Source organism: Lacerta agilis, chromosome 4 (genome assembly GCF_009819535.1).
Source record: "Lacerta agilis isolate rLacAgi1 chromosome 4, rLacAgi1.pri, whole genome shotgun sequence".
In the NCBI taxonomy this organism is placed as follows: Eukaryota; Metazoa; Chordata; class Lepidosauria; order Squamata; family Lacertidae; genus Lacerta; species Lacerta agilis.
The window spans coordinates 71,022,339-71,035,880 of NC_046315.1; the positions used below are offsets into that span (position 1 = coordinate 71,022,339).

The 13,542-nt window shown below is 42.4% G+C and overlaps 1 protein-coding gene across 1 annotated transcript in view; it reads left to right on the plus strand.

Annotated features, from left to right (window-relative positions):
• The window catches only part of GABRB3 (gamma-aminobutyric acid type A receptor subunit beta3), a 184,791-nt gene that overhangs the window by 90,935 nt on the left and 80,314 nt on the right, over positions 1–13,542 (plus strand). The window contains 2 exon segments of the mRNA XM_033147529.1: positions 1,109–1,200; positions 1,376–1,443. Of these exon segments, the coding sequence (XP_033003420.1) occupies positions 1,109–1,200; positions 1,376–1,443 (160 nt within the window).

The following is a 13,542-nucleotide window of genomic DNA, read 5'->3' on the forward strand; positions in this document are numbered from 1 at the left end:
CGCCTGCTTTGGCGCGCGAGGCTCCACCCGGCTCGCGCCTGAATGCGCGCCCGGCATTGGCGCTGTCGCCAGCCGCCGCCGCCGCCGCCGCCTCAGTGCAGGCAGCACTAAGCGGAGGAGGGCGGGAAGGCGGCTGCTGCTGCTGTTGGTGGTGGTTCCTACCGAGGTGGCCTCAGCTTGGCCCGAGGCGCCCGGCCACAAGGGCTCTCTGGAGGTGCCTGCGTGGCATGGACGGCGCCCAGAGGAGCCGAGCAGAGTCTCCTCGCGGGAGAAGGCGGCGGCGGCGCCCGTCCGAGCTCGGCGCCCGCAGCTCGCCGGTGCCCTGAGCGCCAAGTCCGAGCCGCGGCGCTCCCTCCCTGGGCGAGGCGTGTGGGGAGGGGAGGGGGGGGGGAGAGGACCGGGCGGCGCGGGGTGGGGGTGCTGGGGGAGCAGTTCTCCTCAGCTGCCTCTCGCTCGCTCTCCTCAGGAGCTTCGCCTCAGCCTCCTGCGCTGGGCGGGAGGGGTGGGCGGGGGGAGCGTCGGAGGAGAGAGAGAGAGAGAGGCAGGCGAGGGGACTGTCGCCTCCGCCTCTTCCTCGGCGGCTCTCGGGCAGCCGGAACCGCACGCGGCCGCGGCGGCAGCTGCTGCTGCTGCGGCGGGAAGGGAGCCCGGAGCGGAGGGATGTGGGGCTTGGGACGAGGCAGGATCTTCGGCGTCTTCTCCGCTCCGGTCCTGGTGGCCGTGGTCTGCTGCGCCCAGAGGTAGGAGCGGCGCCTGGCGGGGAGGGGAGGGAGGGGACGCCGCGAGGGGGTGGGGAGGGCTGCGGCTCCACCAGCCACCCGAACTGACCAGAGCTTCTTTTTCTGCCCCCCTTGCCGACATCTCTCTCCTCCCCTGTCCCTGCCTCGCTACTTCGCCTTTCTTCCCCTCGCCCCTCCTTGTCGCCGTTTTGCATCTCTTTCCTTTTATCGCTTCACTTTTCCTCACCCCGCATATTTTAATTTTATTTTGTAAAAAAAAACCCTTCACATCTTTTTTGGACTTTTCTTATCCCTCTCAACCTTTTCAATCTCTCTCCCCCCCCCCCCCCGCTTTCAAATATCTCCTCAAACTCCTCCTTTCCCCACAGTGTGAGCGATCATGGGAACATGTCCTTCGTGAAAGAAACGGTGGATAAATTGCTGAAAGGCTACGACATTCGCCTCAGACCGGATTTTGGAGGTGAGTCTCTGGTTTGGTGTCTCTATTCTTTTCTGTCTCGGATTCTGTGCGGGTTCTTTTTTTTTCCTCTCTTGAGGGCGGGGAGGAGGAATATTCTTGAGAGAGAGGAGGGGGGGAAACCCCATGTTTCTACGGAGTGTGGGGCCAAGTGACACCGTCTCCTGTTCTCCACTAGGCCCCCCAGTGAACGTCGGGATGAACATAGACATTGCCAGCATCGACATGGTGTCAGAAGTCAACATGGTGAGTAGGTCTCTGGTGACTTCCGCACGGACATGGCTGGGAACTTACTGTGTTGGATGTAAGGCTTTTTCAATGGTCCTGAATCTCGGTTTTGGTGATCACGCTCAGAGGCGGAGGAATTGTGGAATTTTAGAGTTGGAAGGGACTCCAGGGCCACCTTTTCTAGTCCGCGCTCCCCTCCAGGAAGCTGGAGTGTGCTTAGGAGGGGCAGTAGGTGGAAGGGTGTTGAATAAGAGGCCCTTTCAGCCAGAGAGCAGAGAGCACCTACACTGAAAGTTTCGACAAGTGCTGGAAACAAGCAGTTTCTAATCTTCGGCATTTTCTGTCTGAGGTGACCCTGGCCCCTGTTATATATACATTGAGCCACCCCATAATGGTTTGTGATGCTACTCTTTGCTGCTTGGCGAGGACCGCTTGTTGATTTGAGAAGTTGTAATGCAGCAAAAGCCGGTCTAATGACTGGCTTGGGTGTGTCATATGCAGTTAGTACTTACATGTGGGGGTGTTCAGTTGATGGCAGCAGAGTAGACTGCATGCTGAAGGGGATAAAGCAGGATTTCAGAGTGCTGTCTCAGGTGCTGAAAGGGAACTTCTGTTGCCCAGATGCATCTGTTGTTCCTGCTTCTTGCTGGGATTGCAGATGTCACCCTAATCAGAGTTTTAAAACTGCACTGCTTGTATTGTGTGTGAAGGAGGCATTGCATTGTCTAAATCATGACCTGGTTCCACTTAAAAAACCCATGCTGCTTGTCACCGCTGTAGAGCATGTAACATTTCAAATAATAAGTGCAAATAATGTTGAACCAACTAACAAATGTGTGGCTTTGCCATGCGGCAAATGTTTTTTGGCACATGAGAACTTACACTGCATCCTATTCCCACTTTCCAGGGAGTAAGCCTCAATGACGTTAATGAGGCTTACTTCTATGTATACGTTTGCACTGTTAAACGTAAAAGATATATCACAATAGAGCTGGGATCTCACTAATGACCTGGGTAGGGAAACTTTCCCCCCAATATTAAATGGGATATATGTGCAAGCACTTTATTGTATTTTACAGTCCTAAATATACCTTGTTGAAATGCTTCATTTACAAAAAGAGATCTCTAGAAGACTTATTGTAAAAACTATGGCATAAATATCAAACATATCTAGAAGTCTCAAGTTAGTATTAATATATTATACTAATGGGGGTTATACTTTTATTTATACAGATGTTCTTTAGTAATAAACATGTTGGGTGTTGTGATTTGAAAATAAATAAAAGAGAATGTATCAACAATGTTTTAAAGAATAAACAGAATAGAGGAAATATTAGAGAGAAACAATTTTTAAGTTGCTTCCTAATCCTCTACAAAACTGGATAACATAGTTTTCTAAAATCCCCTTTGTTGTGCTTCATTGTATGTTTAGAAGGTGTTGTATAGATTGAATTTATTTGACCCAATAGAGTACTGTATTCTTAATACAATTATGAGCAGAATAAAATACTTTTTTGTGTTTGGTTGTTTGGGAAATCTTAAAAGGTGTGGCTTCTGCAGAAGAAACAGCATGATTAAAATATGTTGACATATTACTTGTTACTTAGATGTTAAAAACATCACAGTTATTTACTATTGAACCTAATACCTTTACAGTCGCTAAATGATTTTGTTTGTCAGATTTATTAAGTTTAGAAGTTATTTGTGTTTCTATAGTTCTTTGGTGATTCATAATGGTCTGAAATAATGCAAGAGGCAGGTGATTCTGTTTCCTGTTCTCAGATGGGACACTGGTTCTTAACACAATATTGAACACATTACTTATCTGCCCTGGAAAATATCAATTGTGGTTTCTCCTTTTTCTCTCTTATGCTGTTTTATATTTAGTACTCCAATCCTAACCAAATTTTCTGGGGAATAAGGATCCTTTTGGATGTGATAGAGAAGTGCAGTGAACAGGAAACACAAATTAAGTGTACTTCCTGTCTTTCTGTATATCGTCAAATTAGAAACAGCTTCCAATTCCAATGGGTGCTTTCCAGTATTAATCATGCTTAGATAAGACCTAGTGAAATCTCTATCTACTGTGAGTATGACTTATTTGGCTATCACCCATTGATTTTAATGGGCCTTGTTTCTAAGTAATTCTGTGTAGGACTGTATCCTAATGCTTTGACAGCTTAACTTATTATCTACACTTCTTTTTGAGTAGGTGTTTACTGTTTTTCAACTTCAGGAAATGCTGGTGGATATTTTCAGAGTATTTTCTTCAAAGGGTGTTGCCGAAAAATAGCTGAGGAAGCTGCAAGTGAAATTAGAAGGAAACAGAACACACGAGTCATTGTTTTGTGATACAATGCAAACTTAAAACACGTGTTCTGTACCCTCAGTTACTGTCAACTCAGGGCAGAGAGCTGGCTGTTATCTCAGCAGACACGTGGTCCCAACTCTGTGTTTTGAGATAATGGGGATTCTGAAGGAAGAACATCCAGAAGGTTAGCCAGGTTTGGCTTATGGCACCTTGAAGACTAACAATTTTATGATGGCATAAGCTTTTGTGGACTTTTGTGGACATTATCCAGAGTTACAGTTATGTTATCTAGAGTTGCAGATACAGGTACACATAGTGGCGAGGATGAGGATTGTAAACAGTGAGGTGAGAAGGAAATTAAATTCAGGAAAGTTCTGCAGTTCATTTCCTTAATTCTTCATGGTGCCGCAAGTCTCTTTGTTGTTTCTGGAACAAGAAGCCACTTGGAGCAACACTTTCCTAAGCACAGCAATTCATAGCTGCAGATGCCTTTTCCAAAGTCCTCCCCCCACCCTCACAACTGGGGAAATGATGGAAAGCTGTTAGGGCCATGGTGGGATTTTCAGGGGAGACACTAGCTGCTCATGCTAAATTCATAAGCAGGGTGTGATGAAAATATATATTGTATATCCTCAGCATCTGCTCAATTAGAACTCCAAAAAAAAATTGTCAGGACTAGAGATTTTTTCAGGTTGGCAAATTGGTATAGCCATAAGTTGAATTGGCTTTAAGTTGCCTGAACTTTGCTGCTGCAACTAGCTATAATAAAATGTCTATACTGCCTTCCCTGCCCCCAGTATTTGCAGAGAGTGCATGGAAGAAAAGACCTCATTGCACAATTATGGCCCTTCCCCATAGTAATTGGTAAACAACTCTGGAGTCTATTGCTGTTTTATATAGTCTGCCGCAAAGTGCCTATAATTGGAAGAATATATTTAGTTTTAAAACTGTACCTTCATATGCCCAGTACTTAATCACATTTATTCATCAGTGGGTCCTGAAATATTGCAGGGTTCTGATTTATTAGGCCACGTCACATGATGAATGGGATGTTTAAAATAAACAGCTTAAGTAATGAATACAAGCCTGACAGGGACAGAACATATATTCCATCTAGCCTGGTACCCAGTTAATTGATTATCCCAAGAATCCCTTGACAGCTACAGATGTAGGTTGAAACGTCTCGCGCAAATGGCTATCTACTTCATGTTATATGTCCTGCTTCTTGAGACACAGATTTGAGCTCAGGGACTCACTTCAGAGCAGGGCTTATGGTAATGTCCCCAAAGAAGCAATTGGTGACATTTAATTTCTGCAGTTGTGCACTCTGTTCCACATACAAGTGAGGTTAGTAATTTGTTTAGAAAATAGGAAAATGCCAGTCATGGTCGGGAGGTGGTTTATTGTGTGGTCTAAGCTGCTGTTGCTGGGTGAGAAGTGATTCTGAGAAATGCAATACAGGGTGTTGGGGTCTTCAAACCAATTCTGCTGTGAAAACCACCATATTAGGTTATGGAAAGGGGGTACAATGAGAGTTCCCCAGCCTATCACCTGTTAAAGGTGTTGAGGGCCATGGCTTCATAGAGAGAGAATTAAACCATGTGGAAATCTTAATTCACAGCTAGAGGGTGCGAAGAGGGGAGCCAGAAACTGACTTTTATGATAGATGGTATGAATGTGAAAAAGAGGGGCGCAACACAATGAGATGTACAGTACTGTACACCCTTGTGGGATTCCTGTTACCGTTTTCGTTCCAACCACAATTGTGCTCCCTTCACAAGTGTAGTACTTCTCTACACTGGAGTAAATGGTATCTAGGGGTGATATCTAACAGTGCAGTAAGTTTCAGCTGTGCAATGGAACTTTCTTGCACTCTCCTCTCCCTGTGTGCTCCCTGTGCCCCCTATAAATATGTTCCAATGGGTTGGGGAAACTTCAAGAATAGATTTAGGGGAGTCACAGGGAGGGGAGAGGGCAGGGAAGTTCCACTGCACAGCTGAAACTCCGTGTGCCAGTGGAACTACTTCCCCATTTGCTTATATGGGAGAAAATAAACAGTACATATGGTAGCCCATTTCCTTTGTGGCAAGGAACTTGATGGAAACTACTGGGAAACAGATCTGCTCCTTTCTGGATGCCCTCTGCCTCTTTGTATAATGCATAAGCCACTTGCATTTACTTAAGTGTGATGCAACTCTGGGAACTGCCCTTTTCTATGGCAGGGGTTCCCAAACTTTGGTTTATGGACCCCCAATGGTCTGCAAGCTTCATTCCACTGGTCTGCAGCATATCTGTGTATTCGTGGTTGAAGACGGGAGACAGAACAGCCATTGCATTAAATATTCATATAGATTTTTCTGTAATTTTATTGCTTCTTTCATTTATTGTATTGAAATACGAATTCTATGGAATTCAAATTGTGCTGCAATAAAGTACACTGTATAAGAAATAAAATAAGCAATTAAAAATCATACAGCATCTAGCACAACACATTACAAATGCTACCATAGGCAGAAAAACCATTAAGAGGTCCAACAAGACGATCAGCAATTTTCAGGTGATCTGTGGCAGGAAAAGTTTTTGAACCACTGTTCTGTGGTGTCTCTGGTAAATAAAATTTATTAATTACAGGCAATCTTATTTTACCAGAAACTTTGTTGAAATGTGCACCACTGATATTTACTGTGGCTTGCATTTGATGAAATCATGCTCATGTTGGACCCTTTGAAATCATTTGTCTTAAGTTAAACATGGCTAATTTAAATTTGTTGATTTTAATTTGTCTAGATGAAGCTGCTTTCATAACTAAAGTGTGTTTCATCATCCTGTTGGGACTATCTGCTTGTCAGACCATATTTTCATATAATTAAGCTTCAGGATACTCCAGAATGTAAAGATTAGTGCTTGATTTAAAACAACAACATCTTTTTTTTTTTTTACATAACAGAATTCTGAAATGAATATATAAGTGGTAGATCAACCATTTTATTGGTTGTCCACATTAGAATTATTAATCAGATGCATGTAGTATCAAGATGATACTGTGGCTTTTAAATTTTTAACCTCCGTAATTATTAAAGCATTTCAGGCACACTCTTTAAACCTGGTAGTGGTAATGATACTAATTTATTTGATTTAAACCTAGACATTGGAATCAGCTTTTTGCATAATTGGTCTATTAAAACCTGAACTCTACCTTAAAGATAGAGGATTAATGTATTCAAATAAATCAAATTACTAGAACTGTTTTTACCATAGTACCTTAAAGGCAGCACACAATTTGACTGTCAATTATATTATAGGCTTTGTTACAAGTATTGCAGCACAGCATATATAATCAAATCCAATTATTAGCATGCATATATATATATATATATATATATATATATATATCCCAGCCTATTATAAAGCTGCAAATGTAAACTTCAATTAAGTAAAATGCTAGCTTATGGAGTTCTAGATGCTCAACAGGAGTTTATTTACCTTTTAGAATTTTGCCTCCTTATGTTGAAATGGATAAAAATAGGATATTTTCTCTAAGGAATTGTCTGCTGCTAGATATGATTTATGGAGTAAGAGAAGAGTGTTTTGAGTGGGCCTGTACTAAGTGTCTTCACTTGAGGTTTCTTTCCCCCCAAAAGATGTCCAGAGTTATGTTGAACATCTGCTAGGGATCAAAAGGTAGCTTTAAATAGCCGCTCTGGCCTTCCAAGCTCCTCTACAATGACTCTCAAGTTTCTATACATCCTAGAAATGCTCTAACTACCGTATTTACTCGAGTCTAATGTGCCATTGAATCTAATGCACACCTCAATTTTCAGAAGCTTGAAACCCCCAAAAGTATTTGCTGGTGAATGTAAATGCGCCATCGAGTCTAATGCACACCTTAATTTTTGCAATGTAATTTGGCCCCCCAAAAGGTGAGCATTAGATTCAAGTAAATGTCATATATGCCAATCAGCTGATGGTTAAGGGGTCCAACGGACTTGGCAAAGCTTTTGTTACATATCTAGCTCCATCATCAGAAAGGAACAGAGTAGCACCTTATTACTTGCGGTTCCGTGCCCTGTTTTAACCTCCCCACTGAACCAAAATGATGTTCAGAGGTTAGGTTGTGTTTTTTGGGTGTCTCCTTCCTTTTTTCAGATTTGAGGCATTAAAGGATGGCATTGAGCATGCTAATAATGTATCTCTTTCTGAGTAAATGCAATCTGATTTGTACATTCAATAACCAATGTAAAATTGAATGTAATTAGGGTTTGCAGAAGTAAGGTTGATTTGCAGTTGAGAATCAATTCTTAGTAGCTGGCTTAATTTGTCTTAGAATGTCTTCAATTTGCTTAGAATCATTTGGAGACTGCACTTAGTCTAGAAGATGAATGTGTCTCCTGATCTATACCAGAGCGAGCATATAGGACACACATTTTATACAAGCATCTCTCAGCACACTAAAATGCAATAATAAGGTGGTGCTACTAATCTAGGCAATGGTGAAAATTTAAGATAATGTATATGGAAGTTTATCTTCAGCAAAAGAGTCTTAATTTGTTGGGTGGGGGAGGTTCTATGGGTTTTCCAACATTTGTTAGCCTCTCGCAGGTCAGGTGTACTTGTTACAAAGCCTGACATTGAAGACTCAGGGGAGCTGTTCACAGCTATCTGAGTACATCTTTGCTATAAAGTTACTGAAGATGGTGAGGTTAAGTGTGCTTTGCTGCAGAAACAAAATCTGGCAAATCTAGATAAACCAGACTGTTTCAAAACTGGTGTAGCTACTGTATGTGTTTCTGAGAAACATATATGAGCATCTTGCTTAATCCCCCCCCCCACTGTGCTACAGCACTGGTTTTGCTTGTATTAAAATCAGAAAGTGTGAAGTAGCATAAGCTGTGACCCATGTTATTTATATATTTGTTTTCAGAATTTATATACTGCCCTTCACCTAGAAGTCACAGAGCAGGTCACAACATAATAAAACCCACTTCTTTAAAATGAAACATGCAGGTCCCACTATATGAACCTAATTCATTCCTGAAAAATAGTTCATAAGGCAACTGTATGTAGAGTGACCTGAACATTTCCATCATTTAAGGGGGAAATTCCACTGAGTTTCTGACCCAGAACAGTTTTGCCCCCAAATTAAAAACAAACAAACTAAAAAAACATAGATTGGTGAAGGATGGCAGATTAGATGACAAGCAAACTTCTATTTCCCTCCATGTTGATTTAACTTGTTTCCAAGTTCAGCCATGTAATATGAATGTTCTCCTTACAAAGGAACAGCCAGATTGACTTCCTCTTCCTCTTCATTAGAATGATAGAATTGTAGAGTTGGAAGGGAAGAGACCCACAGGGTCATCTAGTCCGACCTCCTGCAATGCAGGAATCTCAGCTAGATTACACTGTACATATATGGATGGCCATCCAACCTCTGCTTAAAAACCTCCAAGGAAGGAGAGTCTATAGCCTCTCATGGGATTCTGTTCCACTGTCAAACATCTCTTACTGTCAGAAAGTTCTTCCCTGTGTTTAGTTGGAATCTCCATTGTTTTGGGTCCTAGCCTCTGGAGCAGGAGAAAACAAGCATCTGGCAGGCCACAGATTGCCCATGTCTGAGTTAAGGAATGCCTTCATTTGGTTACACGGATCCTGGTGTGAATTCACCTCTCTGGCATTTGGCTAGAACCTTAAGAAAAAAAATATCCACCTTCATTTCCCCCCAAACACTGTAAGGTGCCCAGGAATTATTGCCCCAGCCTGAACACAGCTCATTTCCTAATTACGGAGAGGGTGTGAAACAGAATATCCCAGGATTAAAGCAAGAGAAGAAAGTGTAGGATTAGTTCTAGCTCTTACATCCTTTCCAAATGTTTCAGCTTTAAGGCATCTCCAAACATGTGAACTAAATTGGCAGAAAGTTCCTAGGCACACACAAGCATCATTATCACTAAGTCCAAGATGGTACAATTTGACAGAGCACCAGTGTATTCTTAACAGAGTGTTTTTGTTCCAGAGCTGCACATGTAAGGTAGTTAAATTAATAGGGGGGAAATAGCGTGTTTTTTGGAATTTGAATACTTTAAATCCAGATTCCACCTTCCAGTTTGTTTATTTACTTTATATATAAGAGTAGTTATTCAAGAAAAAAAAATATCAAGATGGTGTAGAGTAAACATAAAGTTCCATGTTTACCAAGCCCTGGGTGTGTAATTCCAATTCCAAATGTTGTAACACTTATAATGTGACCACTTTGGTTCTGATACTGCATATTTCTCCATACATTTCTATGTTTCCTACCCAGTTTTATTTGGAATGTTAGAAACAGATTTAACCAAATAAGTTAAACATGGTCTTAATAGAGAAAAATTCGTGTTTGTGAAGTGTGTGGTTGGCTTCAAAAGGGATGGATGAGAAGATTGCCAGATCCACTACTCATAGAATCATAGAATTGTAGAGTTGGAAGGGACCCTGAGGATAATCTAGTCCAACCCCCTGCACTGCAGGAATAGGCAGGTGTCCCATACGAGGATCAAACCTGCAACCTTGGCATTATCAGCACCACGCTCTAACCAGCTGATCTAGCATTCCTCTGAAGCATGGGAAGGGGAAGGCAAGCATGGTCCCATTACGTACTGTACTTTTCCATGCATAAGACAATGTCCCCCCCCCCACTCAAAAATTGGGGTCATCTTATACATGGGTAGTGCAGATGGTGGAAATGATTTCTGTCTTGAATAGTAGATTGTCACTGCCGTCGTTGCGTGTGATAGGCTGCTGTGGCAATGTCCCCTTGTGATTGGGCACTGCTGCGACAATATTCGCTGGTGATTAGTCGCTGCTGCAGCAATGGCTGCTGGTGATTGGGCTCTGCTGCGGCAATTGGGTGCGTGATTGGCAGCTGCTGGTGTTGATCGGAAATAGGATAGGAGGCTTCTGTGTTGCATTCGATCGCAAGCATTTGGAATTTGGGTGAGCTTTTTCAGCATTCCTCCTATTCTGGATAATCTCCCCCCATTTTCTTAATATTGACTCCCCAAAATTAGGGGGCATCTTATCCATGGGGGCGTCTTATAGATGGAAAAGTAAGGGAAATGCAAAGCAAATTGAGGATTTCTCCTCAAGGAAAACATCTGAGGAATTTTGAGGGAAGGCAAAATGAGTTTGTATAAGTCTAGCAACATTTCCCAGTGCTGTTCCTAACCCTGGCCCCAATGTAGGAGTGTGTGAACTGAAACTTGTTTGCCATGGGTGCACCCCATTTGTGTTTATGTTAGTTACATCATGTCCATAAAGCATCTTCAACAGCATTTATTGTCACCCTAAGCTAGTATATTCATAAATCAATAGATCACCAGCTACTATTGTTTTAATATTTTAGTGCCAACAGTGTGCTAGATTTGGTACTGTATGTACATCATCATCTAATTGATATGTTAACACTCAACCTTGACAGCAACCTTAGCAATATTTTAGGAGTCTGTCTCCCTGTTGGTACAGCTGCTGAGATCTCTGCTGAAGCTCGGTGCCAGCTTCAATGTATGATGGTGAGAAAATGTTATGCATTTCCCTTTTTAATTTTGTTGTTCCCACAAAGGTTGGTGTTGGATACTGATTCCAGAGGATAGTCTGCTAACAGATTATATGTTTACTGATAATTATGGATTCATTTAATTAAACGCCTACATTCCTGCATTTTCAGAAATAGTAATGTCATTAAGGTTGAGCCAAATATAGAAGATCTAATAACATATCTTAATAATTAGTATATTAGATATAGCGTGGTGATACAACTTTAAGAAAGTTCAGGGTTAATCACATCACACTGATAGATTACCCTGAATATTGGAGGGAATTGGGAGTTACATATGGGAATTAATAGGAGGCTGGTTAGTTTTTCACACTGGAACAAGCTTACATGTCACTTCTCCTTCTCTTATGGTTTTTTTTTTCTGCTTTAACTGCATTTTGTGTCACTTATAACAGAACACCACAGTAGCCTACATGAGAGGAGGAAAACTGAGTGCTTGATCTGAGTGTTTGAGAGCCAGTGTGGTGTAGTGGTTAAGAGTGGTAGACTCGTTATCTGGGGAACCAGGTTCGCGTCTCCGCTCCTCCACATGCAGCTGCTGTGTGACCTTGGGCTAGTCACACTTGTTTGAAGACTCTCAGCCCCACTCACCTCACAGAGTGTTTGTTGTGGGGGAGGAAGGGAAAGGAGAATGTTAGCTGCTTTGAGACTCCTTCGGGTAGTGAAAAGCGGGATATCAAATCCAAACTTTTCTTCTCTTCTTCTTCTTCTTCTTGCGGCATTTCTCCTTCAGTAGCCTACCAGAACATCTATGTATTTCTGTACATGAACAATTTTTCTAGTGCTCTCATAAGAGTGCTCCACTTTGGGCCTTGGGGTTGTTGGAAATCCCACCAATGGTAGTTCAGCCTGCTTGAATATTTGGCGAATGGATTGGAGTGGTCTGCATTGCCCCTTTCCATCTCTGGCAAATCTATCTCTCCTTTCCAGTCCAGTCCAAGGGGATTTTAGATTGCACTGCAAATCTTTTAAATGTTGGTGCCCCAGGGTTACTACATTTTAAAACATTGGCCAAGGGAACATGATAACAGCCACCCAAAGCAGCAATTTAAAACATTCTCCATGGATAATGTTCCTTGTTTGTTGACCATTAGCACCAAATTCCTTAGTACCAATTCTCACCTGCATGACTTAGCCATGCTGATTTGAGAGTTGTAACAAACTCTTTAACATATGTCAGGAATTTCAGAGAAAGCAAAAGAAGAAGAGGAGAAGAAGAGTTTGGATTTGATATCCGGCTTTATCACTACCCAAAGGAGTCTCAAAGCGGCTAACATTCTCCCTTCCCTTCCTCCCCTACAACTAACACTCTGTGAGCTGAGTTGGGCTGAGAGACTTCAAAGAAGTGTGACTAGCCCAAGGTCACCCAGCAGCTGCGTGTGAAGAAGAAGAGGAGGAGGAGGAGGAGGAGGAGGAGGAGGAGGAGGAGGAGGAGGAGGAGTTTGGATTTGATATCCCGCTTTTCAATACCTGAAGGAGTCTCAATGCGGCTAACATTCTCCTTTCCCTTCCTCCCCCACAACAAACACTCTTTGAGGTGAGTGGGGCTGAGATACTTCAAAAAAGTGTGACCAGCCCAAGGTCACCCAGCAGCTGCATGTGGAGGAGCGGAGACACGAACCCGGTTCCCCAGATTACGAGTCTACCACTCTTAACCACTACACCACCACAGAGAACTCTGGATAACTTTGGATAACTCTGGATATGATCTCAGACACAATCCTCTGTGTAGAATGTACTCCTGTACATTAAGTGAATTTGGGCATATATTTCTTACTAACTCTTTCAAGAATACCTAAGCTATATAGCCATTGCGCATACAGATATAGCTTGTGATAATTTGAAGGGCACTACATCTTTGAAGGGCTCTATATTGATGTTTATGTCTGATTGCTGATTTTGGTGTTTCACTGTAGGGTTTTGTTTTTGTTTTGTGGGGAGGAATCTTTTATCCTTTGAAAACATAATGATATTAGGAACCACTTAAAGCTGCAAATTCTGATTTAGTAAAGAAGATTTCTTTTGCTGCAGCTTTTGTGTTGGATATATTTTATGTAGAATCATAGAATTGTAGAATTTGGAGGGACTCTGTGAGTCATCTAGTCCAACCCTGTGCAGTACAGGAATCTCAACTAGATCATACATGGTCATTCAAGCTGTGCTTAAAAATCTCCAAGGATCTCCAAGGAAGGAGAGTCCACCGCCTCTCATGGGAGTC